General features: G+C 40.8%; 1 protein-coding gene and 1 long non-coding RNA gene across 9 annotated transcripts in view; one reads left to right on the top strand and one right to left on the bottom strand.

Annotated features, from left to right (window-relative positions):
• Positions 1-19,418, top strand: part of PSD3 (pleckstrin and Sec7 domain containing 3) — a 350,748-nt gene that overhangs the window by 129,384 nt on the left and 201,946 nt on the right. For all 6 annotated transcript variants that reach the window (XM_072114187.1, XM_072114198.1, XM_072114193.1 and 3 more), the window contains 2 exons: positions 7,733-8,741; positions 11,798-12,190. In XM_072114187.1, the coding sequence (XP_071970288.1) occupies positions 7,733-8,741; positions 11,798-12,190 (1,402 nt within the window). The remainder of the gene's footprint in view (positions 1-7,732; positions 8,742-11,797; positions 12,191-19,418) is intronic.
• Positions 1-19,418, bottom strand: part of LOC140068847 (uncharacterized) — a 57,971-nt gene that overhangs the window by 16,613 nt on the left and 21,940 nt on the right. The gene's annotated exons all lie outside the window — the stretch shown is intronic.

The following is a 19,418-nucleotide window of genomic DNA, read 5'->3' as shown; positions in this document are numbered from 1 at the left end:
GGCTTAAAGGACAGCTACCCTCAGATTTAATGATTTTAGACTGTCCAAACACAATTGCTCATTCTTTACTCTAGGTGATAGCAACGTCTTTCTTATCTCCAAGAATATCTGGATTCGTCTTTATAAAACAATATTCCCTAGAGCCGCGGTGCTAAGCTGCAGCCAAAGAGCTTCAACATGAAAAAAAATGCTCTATGCATGCCTCAGGCTCCGTCTTCTTATTTTCCTGCCATGCGTATACACTATGGCGTGGGGTTGTTACAGCTAGTTGACATCATGGTGTGTGCATGGAGGCAGGAAGAGAAGAAAACAGAAGATGCTGGTCTCTGCTGTGGACATTTCTTTAAGGGGGGCTCTGCTGTGGACATTTCTTTAAGGGGGGCTCTGCTGTGGACATTTCTTTAAGGGGGGCTCTGCTGTGGACATTTCTTTAAGGGGGGCTCTGCTGTGGACATTTCTTTAAGGGGGGCTCTGCTGTGGACATTTCTTTAAGGGGGGCTCTGCTGTGGACATTTCTTTAAGGGGGGCTCTGCTGTGGACATTTCTTTAAAGAGCTGACGGACGTGAGGAGCAGTATAAGGAAGCTGCTGCTGGACATTTTATTAGTGAGGGGAGGCTACTGCTGGATATTTTATTAGTGAGGGGAGGCTGCTGCTGCACATTTTATTGAAGAGTACCGGCTACATTTCCCAACCTATGCTTGAACTCAAGTCAGTATCTTTTCCCAGGTTTTTTGTGGTAAAATTAGGTGCCTTGGCTAATTCTCGAGTATGTACAGTATAAATATTTTTTTCCTCATAGTGAAAAGGCCAAAGACAAGTGGACATTATAGGTTTGTGGGTTCTATAGAAAAAGGGGCATTATAATGTCCTCTTCTCTAGCCCCCTGCTTATAAAGACATACAACAGAAAAAGGAGCTTCAGGAGGGGGACACAGCTTCAGGAAAGGGGGCATTTTTAGACTGGGGGCTGCTTGATGTGGCACATTATATGGGTTGGGGTTAGATATGGGGTATTTGTGGGGTGCCCAATTTTATTTTCCAGGGACTCATTCTCTGAATATGAGTAATCTAATCAAACCATTCTAAAATGGAGAGAGTTTTAGTGGATTTCCAGAATCTAGGGATAACTGTTCTGGCTGCAACCAGATGATGGCTGAACAGGGAACTGGGGGGTTTTCTCATGGGATATGGGAGCAGAAAGAGCAAGACTATGGTCAGTTCATTATCCAATGTATCTCCTAATTTTCTAATTTAACTGGTTCTGGATTAGGTCAAGGACTTTCCTCCAAAATGATCTGAGCAGGGTTTTACCCCAGTTTCCTTTCCCAACTCTGGGCAAATGAAGGGCATGAGGCAATAGACATGTCATAAATAGCCATGTCTTTTTGCCGAAGAGGAGGAGACACAAAGCTCCTCAAAACGGGTAAGGTCCCTGTGTAGGCATAGGCATGTTTTGTGGATACCATAGAAATGAAGCCATTGCTGGTATTCCCAGGGAGCATGTGGTTTGAGGTTTGAGGCTGACCGTACTTTTAAGAAGGTTAAGGGGTTTTTGTCAGAGCTCCTGTCTAGAAAGCCACTGTTTTTACCTGGAGGGAATTTGGGATTTTCTATGATGGGAACAAGCAGGATAGAGGCCTGGTCAGTGGTCAGGAAGTGTGGAGACATTTGAGATATTACAAATGTATATTTTATACGTAGAGGGGAGAGCCAGGGAAGTGTTGTATGAGGGTATGGAGACAGTTCTGTCTCTAAGCATATCAAGAGACTGAAATGGGCATGTTAAAAAGCGGTCCAAGATTTTTTTTCTATGACGTCTCCTGTGTATATATCAGGGAACGCTGGCAGAGATGAGGTAAGCCCGTAGGGTACTGCCAATTTGAGCCTCTGATAGGTCTACCCCCCCCTCTATATATCTACCCCCCTATATATCTTTAACCACTGATAATAGACTTTTTGAAACCTGTAGGTTTAATAAGCATATTTATTGGATCAAGGAAGAATCAGGCACGCAGAGGAAAGTAAGAGGACAAGACCCTAGCCAGCCAGCTATGTTGTAGTCAGGCAGCTGAAAATAGTGCTAGTCCAAACACAGATTCCACCGTTGATGATTCCATTACCTGTTGATCTATTTCTAACTGACTGTCAGCCATGATTAGCTTGAAGAGTAATAAGCCTAAGTAGTCATTGCGTTAGATACCTCACCTGCTGTTTGTGTGTCCACATGCACTATGGGTCGTTTGTTCACTATACCTTTGAACAAGTTTAACTAAGATAAATAAAAGTCATAGCCACTCTAGGGGGAAAGAGTCCCACAGGAATTTGGCAAAGAGAGAGGTGATTTCAAGGGAGCAGGAAGACTGATAAGAATAGTCTAAAACCAGTATAGTAAATATGTCCCAGCCAGGGACACCATAGTGGGTGTAGTTAACCGCCAAAAGTTTAATTAAATTGGCTAGGACATGTATAAAATGAATATAGAGGATGGAGTAACTATTAGAGCATAGCATTAACTGGGAAATTGATGCCCCCGCACAATATAAAGCCACCTCATGTAAAGGGGAGAAGAAGATCTAGAGTTTTAAGCAGGATGTTAATTTCTCCAGCGTTGGGAGCGTATATGCTTGCTGTAGTCTTGTTTTGCAATTCTCATTTAAGGAAGATATATCTGGTGATCACATCTCTCAACATCCATAGATTTAAACCAAAACCATTTATTTTCCAATATTGAGACACCTTTAGTTTTACCTTCAGGATTAGAGGCATGTCAGTGGTGGGGGTAGTACTGATTCCTGAAACCCGCAAAGATAGGTTTATAAAAATGGGTATCCTAAATACAGATCACGTGAGCTTTCTGTTTGTGTAAGTATAAAATTAGGGATTTCTTGCCTAAGATAGAAGGTATCGATGAGACCAAGGGCTCTGGGCGCTAAGCAGGCATGGGCTTCTAGGAGGAGCCCACATTGGAGAAAGCCATCTAAAGTTGCAGCATGAAAGACGAAGCAGGAAGCTTAAAGGATGTCTACCACCAGGATCAAGGATTGTAAACCCAGCACACTGACATACTGGTGTGTGCCCCCTCTGTTAGGATTTGCTCTTTTTTTAGCTTGTTATTTCCTGTGTTTTTTAAAAAAAATTTTTAAGTGTTTTAAAATTATGCAAATGACCTTTAGGGTCTCTGGGCTTCATAGGTTTTAATGGACCTGGAGCCCTTCAGGATTATTTGCATAATGTTGGAAGCCTTTTAGTCTTAAAAGGCTATATCCTTCTTTTAATAGGTTCCAATGAGTACTTTCTGCCTTGTTGTTTTCTTTTTTTTTTTATAATGACTATATGTTACTATGTGTTTACACCAGAAGTGAATGAAGTATTTGCTCTACAAAGTATGACATATGTATATAAATATACAGGTGTACTTCAAACGCTGTACCTGCTATTTTAACATCTTATTAGAATTTTAACCACTTTAACCACTTTTTGTTTCAAGTCTGCTTGTTTTTTTGTTGTGACATAGAAATGACATAACTATTGGAGTGTGTTATACTAAAGATATAAGCAATTGTGGGAGAAAACACAGATATACAATATAGGCACAACAGTGCCCTCTGGTGGTCATAAAGTCTTACAGCCAAAATATTGCTGAGGGCTTTAGTGATTTTCAATGAACATTTCTGTACTCGTTGCATTATAACTGTAATCAATTGATTAATTAAAAATTAAGTAGGTCTCTTTACTAGCATTTACGATTGTGTGTAAAATGCAATAATTATAAATGTAATTTGTTTGAATTCCAAATACTCCCATGTAAGCACCATTGTTGCCCTAGGAAGCAAAGTAGCAACATTGACTACAGCTTATGTTCCTAGTGCAGTGGTGGCAAACCTATGGGACGGGTGCCAGAGGGGGCACTTATAGCGCTCTCTGAGGGCACCCAGGCCATCAACCCAGCATAGAGCTCAAAAGACAGAACTCATGGACTCCTCTTGAGGCCTCATAGGACATTCTGCGCTCAGTGCTATTTGAACCCCTATTTGACACAGGGTATTTTTGCTCATTTCTCGCTCTCCATCTTCAAAAATCCATAACTTTTTTATTTTTCACGTGTACATAGCTGTGTGAGGGCTTATTTTGTGCGTAACAATACGATCACAATGATACCAAATTTATTCAAGTTTTATTGCGTTTTAATACATTTTCAAAAATTAAACAAATGTGTACCAAAAAGGAAAAACATTTTTTTGCCATCTTCTGACGCTAATAACTTTTTCATACTTTGGCGCATGGAGCTGTGTGAGGTGTAATTTTTTGCTAAATAAGCCGACGTTTTCATTGCTATCATTTTGAGGACTGTGGCTCATTTTGATCATTTTTAATTACATTTTTATGTCATCTAAAAAGGTGTAAAAGTCGTCAATAACCGTTTTCATATTTTGATAGATCGGGCATTTTGGGACGCGGCGATACCAAATGTGTTTGTGATATTTACTGTTTATTATGTTTTTGATCAGTTCTAGGGAAAGGGGGGTGATTTGAACTTTTAATATTTTATTTTTTTTTTACATTTTTTAAACTTTTTTTTTTTCCTTTTTTTTTCACTATTTCTTGGACCATCTAGGGTACATTAACCCTAGATGGTCTGATCGCTCCTACCATATACTGCAATACTACTGTATTGCAGTATATGGCATTTTTTGCGTACTATACATTACAATGAGCCACTGGCACATTGTAATGAATAGGCAGAAGCCATTCAGACTCGGGTCAGACGAAGACCCGAGGCTACCATGGCAACCTATCGGCGCCCCCCCGATGACGTTCGGGGGAGCGACTATCAGAGGTAAGATGGCGGCGCCCATGCGCCATGCTTTCAGTGCCGCCGGCAACTTTGCCAGCGGCAAAAAAAAGGTTAACACCCGCAATCCGTGCAAGCACCGACCGCGGGTGTTAGCGATGGGTCTTTGCTGCGATATGCAGCAAAGCCCATCTCTGTATGAAGAAGGCTTAGCCCGTGAGCCCTCTTCATACACCATTCATAGCTCCGTGGCAGATATATAGCGCGAAGGGGTTAAAGTGACATCATTGGCTGCCTGGGAGTAGTGAGATGGTGTGGACAGAGCTTGATTATTGTTGATGATCCTGCTCTGGGCCTTACAATTCTTTATGTTTGGAGGACCTTGGAGGAAAGCTACAATAATCATCTGATTTTCTCCTCTTCCTTTCCGGTGTCTTCCAGATGTCAATACAATTGAAAGCTATGACAAAGCAGGGAGCAAAAAGCGATTGCTTAAAGAGGACCTGTTACCCAGAAAAAGCCCCCCTCCCAAATATGCCCCACATAACCCTCTCCCCAGCCCCTTTCTCCCCATCTATTTTTTTTTTTTTTAAAATCTATGGTCAGAAACGTGGTTTAAACAGATCCGACCTCTTACAAAATAAGAGGTCGGATCCTCATATCTGGTGGGCTGCAGTCGGCGTTATTCATAAGGGAGCCGGCCGACACTCTCCAGGCACGCCCCCTATCACTTAGGACAGTGGTGGCGAACTTATGGCACGGTTCCAGAGGCGGCACTCAGAGCTCTTTCTGTGGGTACCCGGGCCATCGTCCCAGCACACCATACAGGACTCAAAGAATCTTCCTGCAGTTCCAAACAACTTAAAAGATGCTGCTTTCAGTCATATTCTATAGTGATATTTACTTGGCTATTTGGGGCTGTAGAAGGAGGGGAATGTGTGGACAGGGCCAATTGATTACCTGTGTACAGAGGGACATTGGAAAAAAGCTAAAATTATGCAAATTTTCCATTTTTTTCCTGGTGTCCTCAGGAGGCCAGTATTCTTGGACATTGTTGAACAGGGAGCAATAAGTTACTGCTTTATTTTTGGTTGGCACCTTGCAATAAATGAGGGGGCTTTGAGGTTGCAGTTTGGGCACTCAGACCCTAAAAGGTTCTCCATCACTGACATGATTGTGTAATCGCTGCCAGCTCTCCGCGATGAGGCCGCGCAGCCGATGTTCCACTAACAGCGGTGTGGGGCTTATTCACATGGCCGCTCGCGTTGCACTGACAGCGGGCGCGCCGGGCTTATTGACAGTGCCGGCCAAATATATATAACATTCGTCCGGCACTGTCAATAAGCCCGCACGGCCGCAGCCGCTGTCAGTACATGCTGCTGGCTTCTCCTACAGGTCCTAGGTGATAGGGGGCGTGCTGGGGGAGTGTCGGCCGGCCCCCTTATGAATAACGCCGACTGCAGCCCACCAGATATGAGGATCCGACCTCTTATTTTGTAAGAGGTCGGATCTGTTTAAACCACGTTTCTGACCATAGATTTTAAAAAATAAAATAGCTGGGGAGAAAGGGGCTAGGGAGAGGGTTAGGGCCCATTTGGTGGGGGGCTATTTCGGGGTGACAGGTCCTCTTTAAAGAGAACCTGCCATGCAAACCTAAAATAAAGACTTAATTAAAAACTGTGATTAAAAAACATTGCGCTTATCTCTAAATGGTCCCATTCCATGGTTGCAATGTAAAAAGAAAATTGGTTTGTAAACTTATAGGCAATTCACCTGATTACCAGGTCTCACTAGGACAGTCTGCTTTGTGGAACGTTGAGAGAGAGAGAGAGAGAGTCCTGTTACATCATTAGGCACTTCATGTCATGTGTCCAGGATGATGTCATCTAATGTCCTGTTACATTTGTAACGTCCACCCCATGTATGTATCTGATCACATGAAATCACAGCATGCCTCCATGGGGAAAACTAGAATTCCACAGAGGCATTCTGTGTTTTAATGTGATCAGATACATACATGGGTAGACTTTGCAAATGTAACCAGACTTTAGATGACATCACCCTGGTCACATGATTGAAGTGCCCAATGATGTAACTGAGCGCTCACATGAATATAAGATACAGTTGATTTTTGGGAATGTAAGGGAAACAATATTTAGCTAAAAGGCTGTCAGTTAGTTAAAAGGACTCTTTAGGAACCTGTCACTAGCTGTATTTTTGAAAGCGTGGTGACAGGTTCCCTTTAAATTCCCCCAAAATTGGGTTTTTGTTGTAGTTTAGGCTCTCGCGCTCTAAAAGGTTCACCAATACTGCCCGACTGCAAAATAAGAGATATACCTGCTGTAGTAAAACTGTAAACTGTAGTACGTTCCGCATTCTATAAACCAGTCTAGAAATAGGAGTAGAAAATCATGCGGAGGTGTAGTCAAAGCTTACCTAAATGTATCCCTCCCTGATTGTGATTTGCCTGATTGTACTACAGTTGCACACTAACTTAACACAATGAAAAAAAAGAGATAAAGGATGTATTGAATAGTAGTGCCTGTCATGGAGCTACACAGATTCCCTGCATTATGTCCTGCATTGTCCAGCCAGCTGTATCACTCTATTCAATGAGAACATGTCCCCTCCTCTCACACGCCAACTTCTGGTTTCAGCTGTGATGTCATGTACACTGCAAGGGACAGAGAGAGCAGCTGTTTTACAGCTAAACCTGAAGGAGGCTGGGAGGAAAGGGCTCCTTCTTTGTCTGATGGTCTATGTTTATAATATATACTTTCCTTTTTCATGTTATTATAGGATTTAGTGTTCTTTTAAGCACAGTCTCATTAAAAATATGATAAAGTGCAGGGTTAGTATGTACAACCTTCTTGTGTCTGTAGTTTCCTATGTCTTTACCATATTTATAATTTATTAAGGTTATGCTTTTGTTTCAACAGATGACCCTGGAAATACAAGATTACTTCCACAGACTGCTAGTGTCAACAATGAATTCCCTGAATATGGAACAACTGAGCACAGGGAGAATGACACATTTCGAGCTGCATATGGCTGTGTAGGTGAACGGACACAATGCCCAGAGGATATCAGAGAGCTGGAGGATCTCTGCCCAGTTACACCCAATGACACTTTACCAGACAATTCTAAGCAATGTTTACATGACAATTTAATGAGCAGGTCTCCAAATTTAGAAGGGGGTGATGGTGACAATAAGTTTTCTCCAGATCCTCAGGTAACCCCTCAGCAGACTGACAGACTCACTCAACCAGAATGTAATGTTAAAGGGGTCTTGAACTTGGAGAAAGGACAAGATAATCCTAATGTCCATAGTCCTCAACCATTAGAACTGTTAGATGGCGTTATGGTTCCAAGTCAGGAAGAGCCATCCAGTGCTCCTCCAGAAGGAAGGAAATCATATTTGTATGTAGAGAGAGAGTTGCCAGCCATTTCTGAGGAAGAAACTCTTTCTGAATCTTCTCTTTCTCAAATCACAGAGATTGCAGATTTTTCCAAATCACAACCTGATATATCTTCAACATCAACAATAATGAACCACAGCGATGGTGCAATGGAAGTAACTGCTTTACCACAAGTTGATGTGGAAGAGAAAAGTGGTGCTACTCACTTACAATCTCCTAATAAATCGGTATGTTTAGAAAAAGCTGCTATTAATGGTATGGATATTTCAACGGTACAAACAGTAAAGGCAGAAAGATGGCTGGATGACTCTCCATCGACAGTGGACGGGAAACAAAATGATACTATGTCCCTCATATCTCCCGGAACAAGTTACACTCCTGAGAGGACTAGAAGTTCAGTAGGGGGAAGTTTTTCATCTGTAACGCAGAGGCCTAGGAGTGTCTCCCAAGATGGGGTAGACAATGAAGTCTTCATTAAGGATACAGAACACGGTGATGAGGTTTCTGGACACTTCCGAATGCCCCAAAGGTAGGTTCCCAAGATTCTTAAGTATGTTAATTTAAGACACTACATGGAAGTGGGCAGTATGAGGGATCAATGGTTGGCACCTTTACCTTTGCAACAAAACAGGATACATTCACACTAATGTGTGCTTGTCCGTCCATAGCCCGGTTGATCACACGGTGCGCTGGAGAGGAGGAGGGATGAGTGCTGCTCGCCCCTCCCCACTACATAGGAAATAGCGCTGCACAGCAGCACATGTTGTGCTCACTATAACGCACACGGCACCAAAGGTGTCTATGGGGACGTATATATCCAGCTGTAACATCACCGCATGACCCCTGTGAATGGAGCCTAAATTGGGATGGCCATGAATTTGAAAGTTTATCCAGTGTCAGAGGAATTGCTAACTGGAGTATTTATTCTCCACTGCGCTATCTTCTTTTTTTTGATTGGGCCATGGCTGCTTGGTACTTCCTGTGAGTAAGGTGCATGGTGTCTCCATCAGTCCTTAGTGTAAGTACGCCTTCCTATCTTCATAACGCCACATCACAAATGGAAATGCTTTTATGATGACATGGATGAGGTGTACATAGATGGCATTATGAACATGGGGGCATACTGATGACCATGGAACTGCTTCTAAGCTGGAGCTGGATATTTTGATGTATTACAGCTCTGATAGTTGGGGTATATAATTTTAAATCCACCTCTATAAATTTCTAAACCCTACTCATTTCATTAGGAAAACTACATTTAGATGGGTGTTAGGGGTATCGCTAAATAATCCATCAGTATATTTTATACTAAAGATCAGATTTGTGTGTACTACCACACAGAGGGCCAGATCTATTAAACAGGTTGTGCCAGTTTTCTGTCAGACTTTGCACGTAAAAGAATGTCTTTTGAGGTTGCACATGTATTGAAGAAATGCACGCACCAATACCATGTGAATATACAATAATTTATTTTTGATCAGTGATATTGTTGCTTTCAACGTCATATGTACTAAAAAACCCTGTTTTTTTACACTTAGTACATGCAATATAGGTTCCTTAGGTTTGTTCTTAAGTTGAATTTGTATGTAAGTCGGAACTGTATACTTTATCATTGTAACCCCAAATTTAATTTGGTCTCTGTGAAAATTGGATTTTAAAAATGTTGGATTGCCATAAGAACCAGGATTATCAATAAAGCTTTATTGCAGACACCTGTGATAACTGTTAAAGCTTGTCATTGTAACCCAAGGCTAAAGTACAGAAAATTACCAACATCCAGAGGTTTGTTTGTAACTAGGGGTCGTCTGTAAGTCGGGTGTTCTTAAGTAGGGGACCGCCTGTACTTCAAATCATATTTGCATATTTTTGGGGAAATACAATACTTTTTTAAAAAGTTTTTAATTTTATATTATTGATGATATTTTAATAAAATAGTTTTCCAATATATGATAAAATATACAATATACAGTCTTAAATATAGAGGTTTCTAATAATTAAAAATAATTATTAAATATTGTTATAATTACCATCTTGAAAAAAAGGACATGCCGTATATTCCGGCGTATAAGACGACTTTTGAAGACAGAAAAATCTTCTGTCTGGTCTGGGGTCGTCTTATACGCCGGTAATTGACCGCCCGCCATGTATTCACGGCGGCGGTCGGGTCGCGCTGCATGGAGAGGGCTCACGGGCTGAGCCCTCTCCATAGCCGGTAAGTCTTTGCTGCATATTGCAGCAAAGGCGTACCAGTAACACCCGCGATCGGTGTTTTTACAGCAATGGGTGCCGACAAAGCTGCCGGCAGCCTCAAAAAGATAGCGGCGCATGGGCGCCGCCATCTTACCTGGGATCGCCGCTGATCGCCGGCGATCCGTCTCCATGGTAGGCTCGGGTCTTCCGAAGACCCGAGGCTATTTCGTTTTGACCCCTTCATTACAATGTGCTGATAGCACATTGTAATGAATGAGGAGGAAAATCCCTATATACTGCCATACTGTACTAAAGTACCCTAGGGAGTCTGAAAAATAGTATAAATAAAAAAAAAATAATAATAAAAAAACCTAAAATTTCAAATCACCCCCTTTCCCTAAAACTGACATAAATATAAATAAACAGTAAAAATCATAAACACATAAGGTATCAACGCGTCCGAAAATGCCCGATCTATCAAAATATGATAGCGGTTTTTCAATGCGTTTAACCCTGTAACGGAAAAGAGCGCCCAAAGTTGAAAATGGCACTTTTTTGCCATTTTGAAAAATATAAAAAAATCTATAAAAAGTGATCAAAAGGCAAAATCAAAAAAATAATTTTTGTACAGGAGGTTCTCATTTTTGTAAATGTATGAAAACATTATAAAACCTTTATAAATTTGGTATCCACGTAATCGTACCGACCCAAAGAATAAAGTAGACATGTCATTTGGGGCGCTCAGTGTAATATCCAAGCCCACAAGAAAATGGCGCAAATGCGTTTTTTCACCATTTTCATTGCATTTGGAATTTTTTTCCCGCTTCTGAGTACATGGCATGGAATATTTTAATAAAATAAAAATTTAAGGTACAGTATGGTAACATTTACAGTAAAATGGACGATGGTAATGATGTTGTTGTATGCCTTATGTTTATGAGCGACAGTTTTCCTGCTATATACTGCATGTCATAAGAATTTAAATTAAAAAAAGGACCATGTTAAAATCTTACCGGTGTTTTGTATGCGTTGGAAAAGGGGCAGTCTTATACGGCAAATATATCTTAAACTCTATATTTTAACAGGAAAGTAGGGGGGGTCGTCTTATACACCAGGCCGTCTTATACGCCGGAATATATGGTAAATAAATATACATGGATGCATTCTATTCATACCCTATCATCTAGGATATCACCAGGAATACCAGTAAATATATATATTTTTTTTGTATCCAAAGAATTTTTTTTTTATATGCTGCTAAAGTCATGTGTTTGGTATACCGACTGAGAAAATAGTGTGTTTATGCTGAACATTACCAGATGTATACCGTGTGTATATATATTGCCTTTTTATTGTACCTAAGTTTACACTTTTTCTTATTTTCTTTTGTTCAAGCCCGAGGATTGTGGTTGATGACCAATATGAAGACACCTTCAGATCGAAGCGATGCTCTGAGGACTCAACAGATATGTACAGCTCCCAGTTTGAGAACATACTGGACAATACATCTTTGTATTACAGCGTGGAGTCACTGGACACCTTATACTACGAGCCAGATAGCTTTTTTAGTTTCGAGATGCCACTCACACCGATGATTCAGCAGAGAATCAAGGAAAGCAACCAATATTTAGAGCAGAATGCATCCTCTGACGTGGAACAAGAGTTTCTTAAGGTTGACTCCGGCAGTGGAATAACTATGGGATATAGTAATGATGTCATCAATGGTTTGGATGACTCCACAGAAGTCGAGTCAAATAGGACAAGTGAGGAGCTGGATATCTCAGGAAGGTAAGACATATCTGCTATTATAGTTTAAGATGTTAGTCACGTTATAGTGTTATCATGTGAAATCAACAGCATTGATTTCTCATAAATGGAGAGCACATAACAGGATGTCCATGCCCTGAAGTGACCCTACGCCTGCATCTCAAAATATGGGTCATTTTAGCATGACTTGGATGGCAGTTGTTTTTAAGTAAACAGGTAGATCTCTCTGTAACAGGTAAATCCCTCTGTAATGCTAAACTATCGACCTCAGTATTTATTACTTTACACAGCTTAGTATCATCTGCAAATATTGAAACTTGACTGTGTAAACCCACTACAAGGTCATTAATAAAAATATTATAAAGAAGTGGCCCCAATACTGACCCCTGTGGCACTCCACTGGTAACATCAACCCAATCTGAGAATGTGCCATTAATGACCACCCTCTGTTTTCTATCACTAAGCCAATTACTTACCCAAATACACAGATTTTCTCCTATTCCCAGCAGTCTCATTTTATATACCAACCTTTTATGTGGCATGGTGTCAAATGCCTTTGAAAAGTCCAGATATACAACATCCACAGCGTCCCCCAGATCCAGTCCTGAACTTACCTCCTTGTAGAAACCAATCAGATTAGTCTGACAGGACCGATCTCTTATAAACCCATGCTGACGCTGGGTTATAAGGTTGTGCTCAGTGAGATACTCCAGGATAGCATCTCTAACAAACCCCTCAAATATTTTCTCCACCACAGCAGTTAGACTCACGGGTCTGTAGTTTCCAGGATCGCTATTTGATCCTTTTTTGTATATTGGTACCACATTTGCTATGCGCCAGTCCTGTGGAACATAACCAGTCCTCAGTGAATCTTCAAATATTAAAAATAACGGTCTGTCTATCACCGTACATAATTCCTACAGAACCCGGGGGTGTATGCCATCTGGCCCCGGTGATTTATCTATCTTAGTGGTTGTGAGGAGGCGCCGTACCTCTTCCTGGGTTAAAATGTTGACATTCCAAAAAGAATTTACATTATTCCTCATTGTGTCTTCCACCAGGGGATTTTCCTGGGTAAAGACAGTTGAGAAGGCGACATTCAGTAGATTGGCCCTTTCCTCATCTCCTTCCACCATGACCCCCATGTTATTTCTAAGGGGACCCACAATCTCTGTTTTTAGTTTCTTATCATTTATATACTTGAAAAATAATTTGGGATTATTTTTGCTCTCCCTAGCAATATTTCTCTCAGTCTCTATTTTTGCAGCCTTTATCTGCTTTTTACAGGATTTATTTTTCTCTCTATAATCCTGTAATGCCTCATCACTACCTTCACGTTTTAGCACCTTAAAGGAAACCTACCAGTTAGAATAGCCGGGGTAAGCAGTAAGTAAAGAGCATCAGCTCAGGGTGAGCTGGTGCCGGTGCTTAGTTTCGTTAGTGTTTATAACCGCTGTATTGCGGTTTTAACACTGTTTAAACTTTAGAGCAGAAGAGGCTTCGGCGCTGCGCGTCGCCGGCATTTCCTATGCAGGGGCGCGCACGCAGCGCCGAAGCCTCTTCTGCTCTAAAGTTTAAACAGTGTTAAAACCGCGATGCAGCGGTTATTAACACTAACAAAACTAAGCACCGGCACCAGCTCACCCTAAGCTGGTGCTCGGTACTTACTGCTTACCCCTGCCATTCTAACTGGTAGGTTTCCTTTAAACGCCTTATCTTTCTCGCTTATTGCTTTCCTTACAAGACTAGTTAGCCACATAGGCTTTTTCTTGTTCCTTTTATGCTTTTTCCCATAAGGTATGTGTTTCTCACAGGACTTTTTCAGAATATATGAGAAAAAGTCCCATTTTTGGGGGGGCTTTTGTCTTTGAGAACATTATCCCAGTCTATGCCTTTAAGGTCTTCCCTTAGTTGCTGAAAATTTGCCCTCCTGAAGTTTAGAGTATTGGTTGCCCCTTCCCTATCGTTCTTAGTAAAGCGTAATACAGAATCAATGATTACTTTGCATGGTAATATCAAAGTAAAATGCGTCTTGTGGGCTCCTACTTCTCACTCATGTATTGTGCTGTCACATGGACCATACTGACAGGGTATACAGTCACAGTCTGTAACAGGGTTTTCCTAAAGCTTTTTCAGACAGACTCAGTTGATACTTGGGTTTTCACCATCTGTGATAGAGGACCATGTCATGTATGAAAAATATTCCTCAAATCGCCCTCTTAATTCTTCTCTTGAACCATTTTGTTGCGCGCTTCATAATCTAGCTATTGCAGCAGTCATAAAAAAGGCCGTGCAGCTGCTCCCCTTCTTTGGGTATACAGTTTATGGGGGATATTTATCAGGCGTCTGCGCCACAGCAGTGGCCTAGAAGCCCTGAAATAATCACAAATGCTACCTTATTGCTAGCACTTGCGATTATTTTCCACAGTCAGTCATCTTCGGGAGTGGGACAGTTATCTCCACATGTGAAAAGTCGCCAGCTGCGTTTATTTCTACGCCAGGCAGGGCCTTACATAGAGATGAGCAATACGCAGGACCCCACCGGATACATCGAGATGCTGAAGCCAGAGCAGTGGTGGGGCTATCATACGCCTGAGTGCCGGCATATAATAACTAACCCCTATGTGTTTAAATGGGTTTTGGATAGGACTTGGATAGAATTTGTCCCGCTTGCCTCGCTGTAACTGTTGGTGCCAGAACTAACACAGAAATTGAGCCAGGAGCAGCTCTGGTTAAATGAACGGGAACCATATTGCAGTAATCGGGCACTGCCATCACCCAGGGAAGGGGCAGCCATATAGGCTGTATACTACTGTAAACATGTTACCAACTAGTATTTCAATCTAAACAGCTTCCGGCTTATATTGGGAGTGTGATGTAATGTCTTGTGTGTATATAGTACGGTACATGTGAACAGGAGACCAGGGTATACAGTGAACTGGTTTGTAAATCCTATTCCCATGTGTTTTACTGCTGAGAACCATTGGTCAGACAGTGGTTTAGGCTGCAGGATGTAATGGACTGTAAGTGATGGTATCAGGAAGAGGCGAGGGTAAGTTCCCATTCTTAAGTGGAACACATTTTAGTATGACTACCTGTTACTATGGGCTGCAGCACATCATTATACCTCACTTGCTGCAGATACAGACGCTATGATAAGTAAGTTGCACATTTTTCTCTGTTTCTCTATTACTGGCTGTTTATATTGACTCCCCTGTGATGGTTTCTCCTAATCTTTAGAGTATAAAGTGTGCGGTGCATTTGGTCTCTTCTCAGGATGTGCTCTGCTGTTCTGCTTTTGTAGTAAAAATGTGAACATAACCTGCAGTACAATGACACTGTAGTTATCTGGAGAGCAGATCCTTCACTTGGTCAGGCATTGACTGTTATAACTGCAGAAAAGAACTTCATTATTGTAATGGCCAGGGACATATAATATACAGTAAGAGGTTCTTTATGCTAAGCTCCTCCCTAACCACATTTTACAAGGGAAGCTGCCTTACTATATGGACCATGTTACAAACCAGAAAGATCTGAGCAAGTTTGATATCGTGACCTATCTACATGGAGCATGTTATAGAGCAGGAGGAGCTAAGCAGATTATACGTAGTTTCCTATCTACAGCAAGCATGGTATAGAGCTGAAGGAACTGAATATATTGTACATAATTTCCCTCTGCAGACTGAATGTTATGGAGCAGGTGATCAGATTGTACATTATGCTCTATCTGCACATAGCATGTTATAGAGCAAGAGAAAATGAATAGATTGCACAGGCAGCACCTTATAAAGCTTTCCTTTATAATAATCTAATCTACCATCGGGAATCTACTTTCTAAAGTAGTTCCCAATAGAGGTTCCCCCTCAGTGCAGCATCTGATCACCATTTATCTTAATCTTTTATTCAGCGCTTAGTGAAATAATAATTTATTCTTTTTTTAATGCAAATTACTTGCAGAGGCTACTGGGGGTGGTGAGTAGCCTCAGACAGCTCCAGTGGAAAAGGCTCCACGGCCCTAGCTCAGGTGAGCTCTGTGCAAGTGCGTTAGTACCTGTTAAGCTTCTGGAGATATGCCTACTGCTGAAGACGTGCCCGCTTCCAGGGAAGTTCTGTGCATGCCTAATAGCTCCGATTGTTTGCCAGTGACTTGCCAGTAGTAGGGGAGCTCTGTGCTTGCGCAGTAGCCCTCAGTGGCTCGCCTGCTGCCAGAGAAGCACAGCAAAGCAGCAATGGTTTGCAGTGAATATAATATAATGGAGGTTAGGTTTGTTAGATATGCAAATGGTCTATAATAAATATTTCAAAACTGGGTTTAGAATAGGTCATCTGTATATAACTGCTCAGGGTCCGATACCTTCCTACCTCCATTTATAGTGTAAACATATTTACAAGCCTGAAATACCAGTTGCACAAGTGTGTGTGTGAAGCTACTGGGAATGTGACAGTTTTTTTAGCCCACTGGTTACAGTATTTTAGGATACACTAAGCTGCAGGATTGTAAAGCCACTGACTGTTGTCTTCATTATAACAATGTGTAGTGCCTCAGTATAAGATGCTAATTAGTTTTACTGATGACCAATGTACGATAATGTGGTGTCACATAGGCTCTCACTGTTTTTAATACGGTAGGTGGCAATGGCAATGCAGGCAACTATGGTTTTTTAAAGATACAAGTAGTATTGTCTTGTTTTTCTTTTATCCTTTGTTTTATTTTTTGAAACTTAAGAAAGGGTTAACTTAAAATGACTCTAGACAGACAAAGCAGAAGTTTTAAGAGTGGTTACTAAATGAAGAACATCGTTAGTATAGAATGATGGCCGCATATTTTTTTAATCCTTTCCCTGCCAGGTGTTTCTGGAAATGTTGTCACAATATTGGCCAAAGCTATTTTTTACAATTTTGACATGTACAAATAAAATAAAAATGACAGCATAAAGAATTATCCTAACAAACCATATCTTTTCTTAAAGCGAACACTTCCCCCATTGTCATAATTGCATTAAGGAGTTTAGACATAGACAACATCATGCAGTTTTGATTGTACATGTAAAATTTCATAAAACTTGCATAAAAATGTGCCCCAAATGGAAAAAAATGCTTCTCATCCGCTAAATGTAATAGATGAACATGTGTAGAGTTCATAGGTGCCTCATATGCATATGGTTACTTGAATAAGACCATTAAAATCACTAAAACTGAAATAATCATTTTTGTTGCATCCTGCAAAATATAGCCATTAAACAGATAAAAAACTAAAGGCACCCCTAAAACCTATATAGTTTATATATAAAACGCACATCAAATCTGAGTTTTACCCACAAATAGGGATTTAAAAATAATAAATCAAAGTAAGCAGATTTATATACAGACGGCCTCCGACTTAAATGGGTATTCCTACAAAGACAAGATTCTTAAATATACTCGGAGAATGTTTTATTTTTTTATCCTGACTCACTGTTATTAACAAAAATACAACATTTACAATTTCAGTTTCCCCAGTTTCCGACTGTAAATCATAAGTCTAGGGTTGGGCAGGGCAGATTGTTTTCCTGTCTGACTACAGTGATCTCCTCTCTGCATCTCCTCTCTGCATCTGCAACAGGCAGATAAGATCTTTATCCAGGACAGGGGGAGGGAGGCACAGCAGAGCTGACAGTCAATGTTACGGTTGAGATTGTATGTTATATGCATCTCATGGATCTTATCATCTAAATGAAAGTGTAGATAAACCTGGACCGTGAAAATCTAAGCACATTGTCAGCAAACAGCATCTCCTAGAACAGAGGAATTGTGAAGTGTCTTCTTAGAGAGTCCCCGACAATCACTGAGTTATAGGAGCTAAAACAGTGATAACGTTGTAAAATTGTAAAGTAAGGGGTGAAGAATGATTTTATTGATCATCCTTATTCCCATGACAGCACAACATTTTGAAAATACAATTGTCACAGGACAAAACAAAATTAATGGGAAGGCCATTAACCCCATTCATGACAGATATATATATATATGTCCCTGTGCAGAATAAACTTCATGACAGCGGCCAACTTCAAACGGCTATATCTCCTGAAACACAATGCTGGTATCATATTAAACTGTAGAATCCTCCCTTTAATATCATATATTGTATGTGTAAATTTGTAGTAAAAAAAAAAATGTTGATTTTTACATACAGCTTTCTATTTTCAGGATTTCTGACTGCAACTTTAAGAGTGAATATCTCCGGTTCTGTGATGCATCCATACATAATACAAATAGCATATTAAATTCTCCTGTTTAATTAGACACCAGATTTGTGTTGAGTTTGAGTTTTCAACTCCATAATATGTTCTCTGCCATTATGACCCACACTAGCTTTTGGCTATGAAAACTGCAACTTAAAGGAAACCTGTCATCAGGTCTCTGCCACTAGTCCTGTCACTACTACCTGTTGGAGCAGCTCACAAGGATCCCATCACAGCCTTAATCTAGTTATTTCATACATTAATCATTGCAAAATCATCTTTTCTTTATTATGTAAATGAGGCTGCTCACATGGTCAGAGGCAGTGATGTCACCCCTGTTACCCCTCCCCTCTCCTCCCCCTGCTCATGTCTGTGTGTAATGTATAGAGAAGCATTGCCAGTGTCTGTGCTTTACCTTCTGACATGCTTTGCTTATACACAAGTGCCTGACATGTTCTGCTATACACAGGTTAGAGACACAGACATCAACTACACATGTACCTGACATGTTCTGCTATAAAATGGCTGCCTGGAGCTGTTGTATCTCTCCTATACACACACAGGCTGCAGGGGGCGTGGCCACCAGCACCAGGAAGCTCATGGAGGAGCCATTACACCATTATACAGGCTGTCAGTCAAGCACTGGGGCTACCTCCCACTCATGAATATGCTGGACAGCTTGAATATGATAATGACTCATTGGACATCTCACAGGTCATTTGCATACAGCTTTAGGACCTACAGGAATGTAGAGGGACAATGAAGGGATAGAGGCAATGCTTTCTAATGGCAGTTTATGATAATATACAGGCAGTTCCCGGGTTACGTACAAGAGAGGTTCTGTAGGTTTGTTTCTTAAGTTGAATTTGTATGTAAGTCAGAACTGTATATTTTATCATTGTAACCCCAATCATATTTTTTTTTTGGTCTCTGTGACAAAAATTTTGGGTTGTCATAAGAATCAGGATTTACAATAAATCATTATTCCAGACACCTGTGATAACCGTTACAGCTGTTTATTGTAGCCT

This window comes from Engystomops pustulosus, chromosome 1 (assembly GCF_040894005.1).
Source record: "Engystomops pustulosus chromosome 1, aEngPut4.maternal, whole genome shotgun sequence".
Classification (NCBI taxonomy): domain Eukaryota; kingdom Metazoa; phylum Chordata; class Amphibia; order Anura; family Leptodactylidae; genus Engystomops; species Engystomops pustulosus.
This window is presented reverse-complemented; position numbering and strand designations above follow the sequence as displayed.